Source organism: Mustela erminea, chromosome 9 (assembly GCF_009829155.1).
Source record: "Mustela erminea isolate mMusErm1 chromosome 9, mMusErm1.Pri, whole genome shotgun sequence".
In the NCBI taxonomy this organism is placed as follows: Eukaryota; Metazoa; Chordata; class Mammalia; order Carnivora; family Mustelidae; genus Mustela; species Mustela erminea.
Window position 1 is genome coordinate 27,233,532 of NC_045622.1, and position 16,154 is coordinate 27,249,685.

General features: G+C 42.4%; 1 protein-coding gene across 10 annotated transcripts in view; it reads left to right on the forward strand.

The window, feature by feature from the left end:
* Positions 1–16,154, forward strand: part of NTM (neurotrimin) — a 939,904-nt gene that overhangs the window by 908,947 nt on the left and 14,803 nt on the right. For all 10 annotated transcript variants that reach the window (XM_032356562.1, XM_032356566.1, XM_032356568.1 and 7 more), the window contains 3 exons: positions 9,021–9,155; positions 11,099–11,219; positions 15,473–15,624. In XM_032356562.1, coding sequence (XP_032212453.1) covers positions 9,021–9,155; positions 11,099–11,219; positions 15,473–15,624 — 408 coding nt within the window. The remainder of the gene's footprint in view (positions 1–9,020; positions 9,156–11,098; positions 11,220–15,472; positions 15,625–16,154) is intronic.

Sequence of the window (16,154 nt, forward strand, 5' to 3'; positions counted from 1 at the left end):
TCAGATCAAATTGGCTGAGTTTACAAATCAAAAGCTGATTTCTTTATTTATTTTTTTTAGCAGCCATCAGCTGCACTGCTGCAAATACCCAGGTTCCAGACATCAAGCTGCAAACTCCAAACATCCAGCTGTGTGCTTTCTGACTCTGATATCATCACCCATAATAGAGGGTCTGCATGCAAAACCGAGCTGACAGCCTTCATGAAAACGCACACAGAAGAGCACACTACTCCCAGGGCCCAGCCAGCTTCTGAAGCCACATCTGCATAGAGTACTAGTGTCATGTCATGACAGGAAGGGACAGGCCACAGAGAAACACAGGGCTTGGCTCTGCGGAGTCCCAGGGCTCGTTTTCATATAATTACATTTTGAGCTTCAGCTCCTCCTTAATAGATCACTAATGATTAATCCCAGAAAGTTTCAAAATTCAAATATCAAGGAAATTCTCTCTTTTGCCCTCCTATATATCAGTATAATTATCGATTACATTTTATACATGCATATTCACACATATTCAAATAACATATGAATCATACATATATATGATAAATGCATACGTGTGTGTGTGTGTGCGCGCGCACATGAATCTGGCTCCTTACTCAGCAGGGAGCCTGCTTCTCTTTCTGCCTGTCACTCCTCCTCCTTGTGTTCACTCTTTAGTTCTCTTTCTCTATGACAAATAAAAATAAATAAAATCATACACACACACACACACACACACACACTCAGTTTCCACTATCAGATGAGGTTTTATTTGTTTGTTTCTTTGTTTTCTAGAGGAAGAGAGAAAATGTACATGCAGGGAAGGGAGGGGCAGAAAGAGAATCTTTAGCAGGCTCCATGTTGGGCTCAATGGGGGACTCATTTTCATGACCTTGAGGTCATGACCTGAGCTAAACTCAAGAGGTTTAACAATTTATAGACACTTAACCGATTGAGCCACCCAGACACCTCTCAACTAGCTTCTTGCTATATGCCAGGGCCTATGCTAAGTGTCTTGCTTTTACCTTGATAGATAGATAGATATGCAATTTATAGTTGGCATCAGTTTATGTAATACTTTATTGGATCGCTATCACTTTATGATGGATTCAGGTTAATAGATTAATTTTTCAACTCTCAATTTGCATTTCGATCTTAAGCAGAGAAGATAATAAGCATAGACGCTGCCTGGGGGATGGTATCTTTTGTGTGTAGGGCATGGTACAAGAGATGCTGTGACCAGTTGATGTTGCTCTGAACAACTAACTCTTAGGTATCTAACAGAAAACTGAGGGAAATGATGAGATAAGTTTCCCAGCTATAGGAAGAGGCCATATGACATCAGTACAGATCTGAGAGTGTCGGGGAAGTAATGGCATGGGGACATTGCCATGTGTTGTACACTCAGCAGTCTTAGCTCCTGGCTCTCTAGCAACAAACACTACCATGTTTTGGGAAGAGCCCTCTTCCACTGTGGAAGCTAGGTGTTTAGAACTAGGCAGTCTGTCCTGTTGCCCAAATGTGATCCCTATATTGCTACCAAGAGTAACTTTCTCAGTGAATATTTGAGGCCGTACCTCAGGGCTAGTCTAAGCCTGTTGGGCCCTGTAGAACTTTTTTCTGAAAGAGATCTTATAAATTCACTTATTCTTGGAGAGATCCTCAGACTCTCTTTTCTGTCAGCTATAGTCTCTGTATTGAGGGGAAAGGCCGAATATAAATATAAATATAAATGTATATCTCCATATTTATACACATAAGATAACATAAAAAGGTTAGATAGAATATAGACATACAATTTACAGTTGGCATCTATAGATAGACTATAGATAGATTATGTATTTGTATCCATGTCTCCTTTTATTCTTAATTGTGAAATTAGAGACATTTCTCAAACCCTCATCAGGTCTCACATGGGCTGTGCAGCTACACCAGCTTTCCTGGAAGAAATGATCCCATGAATCTGTATCCCTTGTAAATCAAATCCTATTTTAAGTGAAGGGAGTAGAACTTTCTCATTAAAGGATCTGTGGTGAATCCTTTGTAAAGTTTATTATTATTAAATTCCTACTAGAAAAGCAGAGATCTGATTATTCTTTCATCTCTACCTTGAGATTTTCCTGTATCGAGGATCTTGTATATTAAAATGTGCTCTAACAGAGATGTGGTATAAGTGGTAGCTGCTGTCTATTGAGAACTTGCTATGTTCTAACAACTTTACACATATTTGCTTATTTAATACTCACAGTAACCCTATAAAGTAGTATCATGTGCCCCATTTGACAGAGGAGGAATCTGAAGCACCAAGAAGGGAATTATCAGCCATCGGTCCTCTGGGGCCAACTGAGGGTTCGGGACCTGCCCCCTACCCGTGGTGCAGTCAGATCAGTGGTGCTGACAACCATGATCAGCTCTTCCGTATAACTTCAGACCCTCAGGAGCTACGCTGTGTGGATAAATCAATACTGTTACCGTGTTTGGATATGCTTTGTAACACTGATTGTCTCGTCCTGTTGCTGTCAATGTTGCTATCTCGATTCCATATGCATCCCATGTGTTCCCAGCCTGATCCAGTAGTCCGGAGTGTATTGGTGCTCTAGCATGGGCACCTCAAAACCATTTGCTCTGGGTCACAGGGACTTTGGTGCTATGGGACAGTAACCACACCTCTGTCACGTTGCTCTTGCCCTCCTTCCAACCTCCCAGCCTCTGAACAAAACCATGCTGGTCAACTCCTAAAAACGGCCCCAGGGGGACACCTGCTAGCCAGTCTTGGAAATAGCTGTCCCTGAAGCCCAGGCTGAGTTTAACAGGAGCATCCTGATGAGAACAGACAGGAAAAGAAAGCAGTGGCACGAGTACTGGTCTAGGACTAAACTAGTCACAGCCCTTAAATTTAAATTAAAAAAAAAAAAATTCCAACTCTCAAATTTTGGAATTCTGTGTTCTGCATTTTTTTTCGGTTTCTGAGGCCCCATGATTTTTATCTCAGCTGGTATATATGCCATAAAAATATTAAGTAAGGAGACAGCTGTGTCCTCTCCTCTCCAATAGCTACAGCTGTTCTTCTGACAAGCTTATTCTTGGGTGCAATAAAAATGATAATTGTGGCTATTATTATTTTCAGTTATAAAGGTCTTTTAACACCCCATCTATGAACTTAGAGACTTGGGATTTACTTTTCCAAGTAAGTATTACTTATCCCGGGCAGTTTTTGTCCTGTGATTCGTTATAAATTGCTAATCGAAACCCCTTTGGGTAAGGTGAGACTCCTTTGGGGACCGAGTTGCAGGTGTAAGCCCATCTCCAACTCGCTTCCTTTCCTTGCTTGGGTTGTCAGATTCCACCTCATGAAATAGCTTTGCTCCGAAGAAGTTGGCTGTTAAGACAAACCCTGTTAGATAAATCATACGTCCTCATTGATCTACATTTTTAAATTAAGAATGCATTCCTCTGAGGAAATAATTGGCCCCAAGACTAAATATAAATTATACTAAACACTCAATAAACCTTTTAAAATCACATATTTAAAGAAAGCCCGTTTTGTTAGAACACTAATAGTGATGATCCTTTTTAAAGACGGGAATTACAAATATCGTGCTAAGAACAATTACCAGAAGTGACACCACCTTGGGAATAGAGCCACAGAAAGATTAGCTGAGCAACAGGGAGCTCCCAACATTTTTTTTTTCTTTCTTTTTATTTGAACTCAGCATATAGGTTTTTTTTTTTTAAGATTTTATTTGTTTATTTGAGAGATAGAGGATGAGAAACAGAGAGAGAGAGAGCAGGAGAGGGGGAGAGTCAGAGGGAGAAGCAGACTCCCTGGTGTGCAGGAACTCGATCCCAGGGCTCCAGGATCATGACCTGAGCGGACAGCGGTGGCTTAAGCAACTGAGCCACCCGGGTACCCTTAGCCTGTAGATCTACAGTTGTTCAATTCATTAATAAGAAGCTGACAAACTTTAGATTATGTAAACTACTTTCCTAGGTGCCTTGAAAGCCAGAGTTATCGAAGATTGGTCCCCGCTACCAGGATTTCATTTCCATTGGAAAATCAGACCAGTGCAAACAGCATAAAACAACTGGCCAACAGAAAGTGCTATTGTAGTTGCAGGGGCAGTGGGCTGGACATCAGGAAAGCTGGGGGTTTTCCATCAGTAACCAGATGTGGACTCCCCTGCACTGCAGTTTCCCACATTAAGATACAACGATGTAATGATACTGCTAACTCCCATTCGTGGCTGTATGTGGCAATTTCCTAGTAAAATAAAAACTCCTCATTCCTGAAGATTCTGACTTAATAGGTGTGGGTGGGATCTAGAAATCTATATTTAAACAGCTATTCTAGGGAATTCTACTGAAGTCAGACTATGTCCTAATATAGCAACTATGGAGTTATATATAACCATTAATGTCTCTTTAAGCTCTCGCATTTAATTCCCTTCTGGTTTTTAAAGCCTAAAGGGGCTCTGCATGGAACAAGAGTGCAGGAGAGTCATAGGCATTGACAGGAGACAGAAGGGCATTTGCGAGTTTCCTAAGGCCACCATAACAAAGTAGCCCACACTAGATGGCATAAATAACACAGGTGCATTATCTCACTGTTCTGAAAGCTAGAAGTCCAAAACCCAGGTGTCCGCTGGTTCATGTGCTCTCTGAGAGCCGTAGGGGAGAATTTACATTGCCTCCTTCAGCTTCTGTGATTTGCCAGCAATCCCTGGCTTTCTTTGGATTGTAGAGTCATCACTGTGGTCCCATGGCCATCTTCTCCCTGTGTATCTTCACACAGTCTTCCCTCTGTGCCTGTCTGTGTCCAAATTCCTCCTTTGTGTGAAGATACCAGTCACACAGGATTGACCCACCCTTATTTTAATTTGATTACTTTTATAAAGACTCTGTTTCCAAATAAGGTCACACTATGCAGTGCTGATGATCAGGGCCACAGCAGATCTTCTGGGGGACACAATTCAATCCATAGCAGGGAGTTTTCAGGGAAGAATTAGAATTTGAAAGCAGGGTGGTGTCTGCCTTGGTGACAGAAAGAACATAGCTCTCTGAGTGATGGATGCAATCTGTACAAAAGAAACGATGATGTTGGTCCAAGATGAAAAATATCAGGGCCAGGCTTGAAAGCTGTGGTGGCAGTGGTAGGGACCGTGGTGGTGACAGAGCTAACACCTGCAGAAATTTATCACGTGCCTTTCACTGCCCCAACCACGTGGCATGTGCATTCCATCCTCAAAGGACTGCTCGAGCTAACGATATTCTGAGTTGTGGAGAGGAAGCAATCGTGGCACAGAGGAGTGGCATAAGTCAACTCCTCAGGAAGCTTCAGGTAGAGGATCAGGTTTGTCTGATGCCAAGCTTTTCCTTTTTCTCAGGATGACCTGCTGCCTTCCTCATGGCAGAGGTGCGAAATGAGCTGGCATGAGTAGATCAGGCTACTTGTTGAAGGGTTTCCTTCCATAAAGCAGTGGGATTTGTGTTTGATGTTACAAAAAACAGGGAGCCATTTTTAGTGTCTGGAGAGGTGTGACATGATGGAGGGGGTGTTTTAGGAGGACGAACGTGCCATTTCCACTAAGGGATGTGTTTTCTTTGGAAAAGAAAGACTTACAAATGAGAAGCTATTGACCATGAAGGGTTTCTTTTCATATGATTTTATCAAGTGATTTGCTTCTTTCCCTGCTCGTAGCTCTTAACCAAGAATTTCCTTTAGCACTTTAAATGCACTTTAAAATATGATCTGCTTATCTGTCCCCCCCCCCGCCAATATTTTTCTAAGTTCCTCATATGAGTGATAAAGCATTGATCATTTATAGCCAGAGCACAATTGCTGTTTCAAAGAAAACTCTCCTTGAATCATTAACTCTATAAATTCAATCATCAACTCTGTAAATTTCAGTTCAGGGCTTTTTTTTTTTTTTTTATTGTTGTTGTTTAATTCTTCATTTGTTTTAAGTAGCAAGTATAGGAATTTCGTTTCTGGTGGTTGAGAGTTTAATTTGTTACATTGCTAATCTCTTTCTCTGTTTTTCTTATACATGGTTCTCCTACAGAAAAAAAAAATGTAAGGATAAAGGGGAAAATAATAACAGTGAAACCTAAAATGTATAAAGCATTTTACTATATAAATTACTCTTCTTGTGACTTACCCAATTTAATCAGAAAGTAGACATGTAACAATTGGTGAATAGTACAGTGATTGTGGTTTCTCTATAATTCTACATTTGGTCTGGAGAACATATGATAGTAAAATTAAGCCTCATTGCTTTTTGCAGGATGACTTAAGTGTAAATCCCTTCCCTCTGGTAATAGAAATCTGGATCGATGGAGAACATACGGCTTCTCCAAATCTTAAGCCATTCCTTTTCTACATAAGTTTGCCTGATATTCATGTATAAAATTAAACGTACACTAATACACCTGTCCCCACTTGATGAATTCTTGATTGTGATTACCCTAACATTTATGTGCTTGCATTTGAGTCTGTAATCCCCCAGACTTGCTTCTCATTTGGATGCCCATATAACAAGCTCATCCAAACTGGGTCCTTATCAATCTTGCTGTGGTCACACAAGAACATACGTGAATGGTGAAATTAAAGTGTATGTATGGCCTCTGGCTGGAAGTAAGGATAAGAGATGCAGAGATCCCCTGTGTCCTTTAGTTTCCTTGCTTTGGTGGTATAGTACACAGCCTCCCAGGAGATGTGAGTTCCTACCAACACTGCTCTGACACTAGAGCTCAGTCCAGAAACAGCTGTCCAGAGCTAATTTATTTCCTAATGCTACGGCACTGTTAATTTATAAATTACATTGGTAATTTGAGCTATTATTAATTTCAGATGGTGTAGGGCAAGCCTAATTAAAATATGACACCAATTGCCACACATATGTACCAAGGACTACCATTTAAAATTAATGGGAATATTAAGTGTGACACTAGTCTCTGAGATACTTTGCACAGTAATTATAGCATTCTAGCTGGGAAAGATCTGACAAATGTAGGCTTGAGGTTGGAGAAAATAAACAATGACAACATAGAAGGAAACACACCTTCTTCATGTCAACCTTCTCTTTTTATTCCCTGCACTCTTCCTCAAGTCAAGGTTAGTGCTTCTTTCCCTAAAGATGCTTACAGAACAGTAACAAGAAAGCTATTGTTCATTAGCAGTTTCTTACTTGTCGGGACTGTGAGTCTTTGTGGGTTAATGTTGATTGCCCTCTTCATAGCCTAGACTTCTGGGCTCTGTTTTCCACTTATTAATGTGTTCCTGGTTCTTGTTGTGAATTTTGGTTGCTTACTGTAACAGGTACGGGCTGTCATTTTGCTCTCATGTAGATAGTATTGGCAAGAGAGTGTCTACCCATGTTTAGTGTGGGTTCCACGTGGCATGAAGAAGTATGAGGAAATGCTTAGGTTGGGCTTGTTACTGGATGGTGGCACAGACTTCTCATGACCAATAAGTGGCGACAGGGATGGGAAGGTAGTGCCCGTAATTGACAAGATAGTCATTTCTAATTGTTGTTATTGTTATTTCTACTGTTATCTTGACAAGGATGGTGACCTTAGTGATGTCATGGAACAAACACAATGGGAACTTTACATACCATATCTATTTTTCTTTGTATTATATTAGTGTCTTACTATTGTCATTTTCGTGCTTTAGATCTGCAGATCCATGTGGCATTATGGGGGGTCTTATCATCAGAGAAAAATGCTCCTTTCTTTCCTTTACTCACGTGGACCACTCATGTTAAAATAGTTTCACTCCACCTGAGTCTGGCTTCCCAGCAGATTAAAGGCTTACTTCCTAAAGCAACAGGTTTGCAACCTGTGAGAGTTTTCACATTGCTTTTGTGTATATGCATGTTTTTCTTGGTTACCCCAAACAACACTAGAACTATAGGTACAACATGCCTGTGAAATGTCTCTCAGTTGCCTGGGACAGTCTCAACACATGCTTTAATTGTCCCAGAGTAACTATTAATAGTACCCCTTTTGCCCTTAAAAGTATCCCTGTTTACATAATAAAATATATCATCAAACTATCTTTACTTAACAGAGAACGCAGAATAATGCTGGGATGTAAGCAGTTCCTTTTGTTTTCCCTTGCCTTTGCGTAAGTAGGCTGACGTTCATGGTGACTAAGGGAGAGAACTGTGAAATCAGTCTTCCAGGCTTTAACCTTGCTGTTTCCATAAGACAATGCGCATGGTTAGTGCTCAAGTAGGAAGCCAGCAGGTCAAGAGTTGTTTTTTATTCATAATTTTTCAACAGAGAAAACATGTCTCATGTTTAAGACATGTCAGGAAATGTGTCACGGTTAAGACACGACATGTTAAGATTCGCCACCATGTCTTCTTGCTCTTGACTTTCTTCTGTATTTGTGGTTAAAGTCCGGTGTCTTTTTTTTAGTTTGTCTTCAGGATCTTCTATACGAAAGTTCTAGCAGATCAAAATTTAGAAAACTCATCTTTGCTTATTTTATTAAGTGTCTAAATCTAAAAGCCAGAGTTTAAATTTATTTTGTTAGCGTTGCCACTGCCTTCTGTGGCTCGTGTGTGTGTAACTGTTAGTGTGGTATTTTTAATTGACTTATGGTCTGGGATGCAATGATCAGATCTAGACTTCAAGGTTCAGCCTTAGTGATACCTTGGAATCAGAAAGATTAATATTCACGTGTGGTGCCTAACTTAGATCCCAGAGCCCCACCGCTTGGTAAGATTCGGGCCGTGTAAATGTCAATTATTAATCACTTATTGAGGACCCGTAATTCCCCAGGCTCTGTGTTCAGTCTAGGTAGGAGCACAAACATTTCAGCTGCTCTACTGGGAAACTAAAGGAAAGTTGATGATGGAAGCAGTAGAAGGGCGGTGGGCGGGGGGGGAGAGAATGGGCATGGTTCTCAAGAATCGAAACTTGGAAATGGCACAATTCTCTGAAGACATAACCATTTTATACTTGTTTTCTAAGTTTATACCTTTGGTGTTTTGTTTTGTGTTGTTTTCTCACCGTACCTTCTCCTGCAGCTGTGGGCTTTGTGAGTGAAGACGAGTACCTGGAAATCCAGGGCATCACACGGGAGCAGTCGGGGGACTATGAGTGCAGTGCCTCCAATGATGTGGCCGCACCAGTGGTCCGGAGAGTAAAGGTCACCGTGAACTGTAAGTGGTCTCAGGAACCCCCACTCTGTGCGTGTGAAGCTGGCTGCTGTCATGACCACAGCAAAGAGCTGGATCACAGAGCCAGAGGCTGACTCAGGATGGGAACTAGTGCCATGTCATTGTCCATTCTCTGCTTTCAAGAGGAGTAATTCCAAGTTCTAGTTTTTAAAAAGTTGCAGCTGAAAGTAATTTAATATAATCCCAAACTTGACTTATATTCCTGGAAGATCATTAAATGGTCTTCAATGTACAATTTATAGAAATGCATCTTTGAATCCCAACTTTTCCCGTACTTTGCTCATAATGTTTCCTAGCTCTTTCCTCTTTAGCCCAGTCATGTCCATAGTGGGGTGCAAAAATACCCTGTGTATAAAGGAAATCTATGATACATTTATGGAAATTTATTGTTCATATTTATGGTATACTTATGTGATCTTATACTTCTGCGATTACATATGTTGATGTACAAAGTGCACATTCATAATTTAAATATAAATAAACATACACATATTAGAGGATGCATCTCAGAACCTGATTTTGACTAACAGAGATACAGAATCTGAAAAGTTTGGAGGCCACTGCTCTCGACCCTCATTCTCTCTTATCAACCACTCAGATTCTCTCTGACATTGACCCTCCTCCACTTCCCCACCTGTGCCTCATGTTCTCTCCTCTTGATTCCTTATAGTATACATTGAGTAGTTCCATAGGACTTTTGAAAGTTTTCTCTGCTGTGCTCATTTCAGGAAGTCTTAAAACAGGATAGAACCCAAGAACTAACCCAGCAGACAAGAAGCGTTTCCTTTTCATAACTTTGGGATGGAAGTGTGGGAAGAATATAGTGTCTTGGTGGTTATTCATTCTTTAATGTTTTGCTTTCTGTTACAATTTGGACCTACTTAATGCACAGCGCTTTAGGAAGCAAGCAGATAGGTATAAAAATGCTACCATTCTTATACCAGAATGTGGACCACCAGCTTGTTAAAGGGATTTGAAATTAATAAAAATTAACCTAGAAAGTAAGAGGATGGGAACAAAGGGAGAACCTATTTAGGACAGTAAGTGAAAGCTAGGGATAAACGAACACCAGAAATATATACTTCAAGGAGGGTAGACGCAGGTGCAGAATTTGGCTTTGAGTTATGAAATCAAAATGGGGAGACATCATCTGCTTTAAGGTTTATGTCCATAAGATGAAAGCAAACCTGTTGCTTGGGAAAAACACCGCTTTTCCTGGTACTGAGACCCAAGAGAAATTTCTCTTTAGTGTCTTCACAAATAGATCACTTTGAGATATTGTCAACAATGTCACACATGGTACTTCTGCAATAAATAGAATGCCAAGTTTATTATGGCTGTTTTTCATAATGCACTTCAATGTAAACTGTTGGAATTGCCAAGGGTAGTTAGGTAAAGACTTCAAATGAATGCAGGCCAGGTTTATAGGTCTAGTCTGGTCTGGCTGGATTTGAGGATCCATTTTAGGATGTTTGAAAGAATGGCTGATCTGTCTATGCTTCAGGCAATTCTCCATGAATATTATTTCTTGCAACTGAGCTTTTGATGGGAACTGAATGGTTTGAGGTTATAGAGTCTGGCAAGAACCTGGTGTGCAGAAATTCTATAAGGCTGATTAAAGGCAGGTAGGGTTGATGGGCTGGCATTCTCCTATGAAAGTTAAAAAGTTTAAACAGGAAATATGCCTGAATACCTGCTCATTCCACCTCCGCACAGAGGGGAACAGCACCCGTACATGCTAGGAAGACAAGTTTTTCCTTAGCACCGTGTTGAGTGGTTTCACACTCTGGCTCAATGCGTGTACAATTTGTCAGCTTGAGCAAGCAGAGGTAGAGCAGGGAGTAAACACCAAAACCAGTGAATGGGGCAGCCTGCCTCACTTTAGGATGCATTTTAAAATGCTACAGCACATCTTCTCTCTGCAGACCCGCCGTACATTTCAGAAGCGAAGGGGACAGGCGTCCCCGTTGGACAGAAGGGAACACTGCAGTGCGAGGCCTCCGCTGTTCCCTCTGCAGAATTCCAGTGGTACAAGGATGAGAAAAGGTAACGACTCCCTCCCTGCCCGACCTGCCTCACCTGCCTCACCTGCCTCACCTGCCTCACCTGCCTCCACGTCGAAGTAAGGTTTTCTAGCTTCCCATTTCCAGATGGTTATGCAGGCATTTCTGAACAATCTTCTTCTAGTTGCAACTGGTTATCAAGGTGGGGGAGTGGGGGCTGTATTTTCTGATTAGTCATGATTTTCAGCTCTGTTTTTAACCTTTCCATACAGAGTTATCCCTCGCTAATCAACGGGCCTGAAACAAAACATGTTTTTTAGGAAAGCCAAATCTCAGAGAAGGCCACAGAAACATTGCAAGGCCTGTGATTTTTTTTTTTTTTTAATAGGGCAAGAAAATAATGTGTTCTGCCTGAAGCTATTTTTAACACACTCTCAGACTTGCGTTAAGAAACTGGGAATGTTCACTAGGTGCTGGGAGTGGCCAAGAAGTTAGCAGGTCTCCAGTTCAGTTCTGGACACCGTCGGTGGCGGTGGATAAAGGAGTTCATGACCCGATTTAGCCCTCCCTTTGTGCCTGGGTTGTTCTTTCAAGGTAAAAGAAAAGAAAGGGGACTATCCCCTTCCCTCCCATTGTTGCAGCCATCATCGGGATCTCTGTTGTGATTCAGGGAGGACTGTCATTGCGAGGAGTTATCAAATGGCGAGTTAGCACAGGGTTCAGCAGCTCAGAACAGCCAGGCAACATGACAATTACTGTGATCAAAGAGCTATTTTAAGGTGGGCGAACAACGAATAAATGTGTAAGAGCTGTCCATGTTCAAAATGCTTTGATAAAAATGGGGAGGGGGTGGTGCATGTGGGTGAAGGAGGAAGGTGCTTTGGGGGCTGAAAAGCTGGGAAGAAAAACAGCCCAAGGGGGATTGCAAGAAGGGAACTTGGAGCAGGTCCAGGCCAGCCGTGACCCAGCTGTTGCCTGCACTACTTAGAACATCTCTTCCAGCATGCCTTGGGTGCCTTTCTTTATGAGGTCAGTCAGACACCAAAAGCTCCCCCCGTCTTGGAATCACATGACTCCATTGTCAGACTCATCCTGTCTTATCATAATCCTCCCAAATGAGAAGCAGTGCTTTTCAGTCCTGAAGTAAAAGACTGGCAGCATCTTGACAAGGTGTATCCTATTCATCTGGCCCATTTTAGAGATGAAAGACAGGAGGCAGAAGGAAGAAAAGCGAACACATGAAGAGATAAGAAGAAATAGCTGGCTTTCCCCCTCCTAAGAACTCAGAATCATGCTGAAGGGAGTAACATTTTCCCAGTAAATAAGCATTTTTCTTGCAAGTCCTGCTCCCCTGGTCCCTCTGCCTTCCCACTGACGGCCCTCCTCTGTGGAAGTCTAGTATCAGAAAAAACTAACAAAAAACATGGAGCTCCACACCCAGTTCCTGAACCTTCAATTATCCAGGTCTTCCCTAATCAGATGCATCTTTTTTTTTTTTTTAATTCTTCATGGGAGAAAAAGATAAGTAAAAATGTAGGGGAAAGTGAGATCTTAAAATATGTGGAGGAAATATGTAGAGCTGTCCACAACAAAAATGACCAGTGGTGAGAAAAAATGTAAACACAGTCCTGCATTGCACCCTCTGTGTCATAGGAGGGACTGCTGTACATGTATTATTTTCCAAGAAGAAAGCCCTGTCACGTTTCAGATCCCACCGGCCCTCGCCCCCGGCTCAGGCAGCCTTGATTCCTCTACTGACCAAGCTCTCCTCATGGGGACGCCTGTCTCCCCTTCAATTGATTCTGGTCAGTTTTCCATGTGCTCCTCATTTATTTATTTCCAGTGTTCTCCCACTGAGTGGAGTTGTCTGTCCTCCTGACACCCAGCTCAACAAGAACAGCTCTGGCTCTAAGGTCCTTGTTGCTGCCAGTCCTTCCTGTGCCACTGAGGCTGCCAGGCAACCTCCTCCAGGTGGCTCCCCGCTAAAGGAAAGAGCAGCTCTCCCCTAGCTCCATTCCTAGTAACATGAGTGGACTTCAGAGGCAAATCAAAGGAGTCCATGTGATGGGGACAGAGAGTTTTCTCAAAATTTGCAGTAGAAGCCTCTTTTGTCTACATCCTAGCACCACTCAACTGCACGCTACGGCCACTGTGTGTGTCATCAGTCAAAGGGAGAGGAAATAGACTGCAATACTTATTAAGATCCACCCGTCCACGGGGACACATGAGCCAATGATAAGCCTCCGGTTCATTAAAACTCTGGAGCCTGGGAGCAGTATGGGATGGGGAAATGTGATGTGTGACCACACAGAGAAGAGGCAAGTCTGTCATCCCAGAAGCTGCAAAGTGCCGCAAAAACGCTGCTCGCCACCCCACCCTGCTTTTAGCTAAAGACATTTCAGAGCTGTCAAGCAGGAACCTGATTCGGGTAAGTGTCTCTCCCCACTGCAGAGCTGAAATCTAATTCACAGCTTGGTTCTGATGTGAAGTCTTCCTCCCCAGCCCAGGAATGGCGTCAAAATGGCAAATGGGATCAATACACTTTGACGGGTTCTCCAAAACCTCCTGGTGGGTGGGCTTGCAGAGCCTTCTTTGGACAGCACCCCCTAGAGGATCAATATCTACATAACAAGCTGGAAATAAAACAGCGTCGTCTGGCAGCACAGCCGGATGCCTCATTCCCTTCCTACAGTGCTCACATTTTAATGAAGTCCATGGACTCAGGCCAGTTCACTGCCCCTAGCTTATGAGAGAGAAAGGCTCCCACAGGAAAATCTACATAATGAAAAGCATGCAACTTCCTCCAGCCAACCTTCTGACTTCCCAGGAGACAGATGTTGCGCAAGAACTGAAGCCAGAGCCTGACGTTCTCTTCGGATGGGGATTGGGGTGGCAGATTGAACTGTTCTGTAGTCCTACAGAGACTATGGTTTCAGAGGACGACAAAGCACATGCCCTCTGTGCCAGAAGCATGTTGGGACCCAGAGACAGGCAGGAGGTCTTGATGTCTGACTCCACAGAAATTTAGTATATTGAAGAACATTTTTAGTTTATGGAGCATTTTCTCAGCATCATCTTGCTGGGTTTCACTTCCTGTTCTGCCTCGAGTATTGTCTTTCTCAGTTTGATGACTCTGAAACCAGCCATTGACCCCAATTTCTGTCCCTATGCCTTGACATTGTTTATTTCCTACATACTCTGCCCCAGCCAAGCCCTAAACCATGTTCCCGGAGATCCTCCATTCAGAAGGATCCCTCCCCACCCCCAACATTTATCTTTCCCATAGTGTCGGCCCAGTCTCTGGGCAAGGAAGACAAATGATTTCAGGGAAAGTAAAAGGTTGGCTTAAAGCCCATTCTCTGAAATAGGACATTCCAGAGTTTTTAAAAGGAAGAGGGTTGGTCTCATAACTTCCATGTAGACATGTAATGGTACTAAGAATTTTTGCTGACAGCATCCTGAGATAGAGGATATGACCCCATCAGCCCCTAAGCGGTATTCTCCTGACCCTCTCCATCTGCCTAGTAGTGATATCTATGGCTCTAGCAGGTATATCTGTTTTCCGCACTCACACTCTGTGGTCTTTCTTTAGTGGCCCCTACCACCAGTGCAAGCCATTGTGGCATATCGGACTGCTATTGTCCAGGCTCTATAGCGTCAGTCTTAGGAATCTATAATCCTTTCCAGACTGAGTTATGATGCTATTCTGGGGAGACCACCTCTCCCAAGCCCTTCAGAGTACCCTGCTGTAAAAGTGATCCCTGATACTTATATTCTATTTACCAGCAAAAGTAAAGTGTTATCTGCAGAATGCCTCAAGTTCGTAAGGGAACATTTATTACCAAGGCGCTTGAAAACACTTTGTTCTTTCAAAGTCCTCAGGTTCTTCTCTTTGAAGATTGAGGTGTTGTTGTTGTTTTATTCTCTATGGTTACCATCTCCATCATCTTTATTAACCTTATCATCTACATCAATTAAGTCCACACTCGGAGTACCTACTGTCAAGTGTCACACAGCTAGTATACTGAATGTGTTGAAGGCATCTGCCTTCAGAGAGTTTAGTGAGTATCTGTGTAGTGCCAAGACTGTCTCCAGGCACATGCACAAAAGTAGAGAAATACAAGTACATATCCTTGTGTGTGGACATGCATTAATTGAGTGGGGGGAAAAGTAGTCATCACGATGTCAATGGGGGCAATAAGAAGATCGTTAATTCCAGAGTCTGTCTTCCTTCTATGAGAAAAATATAACCATCTCCTTTTTTCTCCTTTTTTGTCTCTCTCTTGTTGGTCTCAGACTGGTTGAAGGAAAGAAGGGGGTCAAAGTGGAAAACAGACCTTTTCTCTCAAAACTCATCTTCTTCAATGTCTCCGAGCATGACTATGGGAACTACACCTGTGTGGCCTCCAATAAGCTGGGCCACACCAATGCCAGCATTACGCTATTTGGTAAGACTGAGCCCTGAGCTGGGAAGTGAAAACAGGAAAGGGTCTCATGGGACAGAAAGAGTCAGAAAGAGCTGCAAGTGTGGGGTGGCTTGTGTGAAAGAATCAGGAGAAGCTAGGCATCGGTGAGTGAAATGGAAGAGGAGGGGGAATGAGAGAGGGGGGGAAAAAGCTAGTGCATGGATGGGCATCGGTAGTAGGAAAAAAATGAGAAAGAATGTTCATGTTTCATTTGTAATGGGTAAACCCTGAGGCAGGAGGAAATGGTGTTGGGATGATGAAGTGACATTTAATTTTTTCTCTTCGAGAGCTCCTCAACTGACTAGGGATGGGGGTTCTAGTTGGATTTAATAGCAAAGCACTCGGAAAGCAACATTTACTATTTCAAAACCTTGTTCACTAGGATGGTGTAAGATGTTACCATTTCTTTTCCTGGCTGTTGGGACATAGAGATACTGAATTATATTTGTAAAAGTAGAATCATGGGCCTTGGGAATCCTGAAATTAGCTTCGGAGGGAGAATTCAGGAAGGA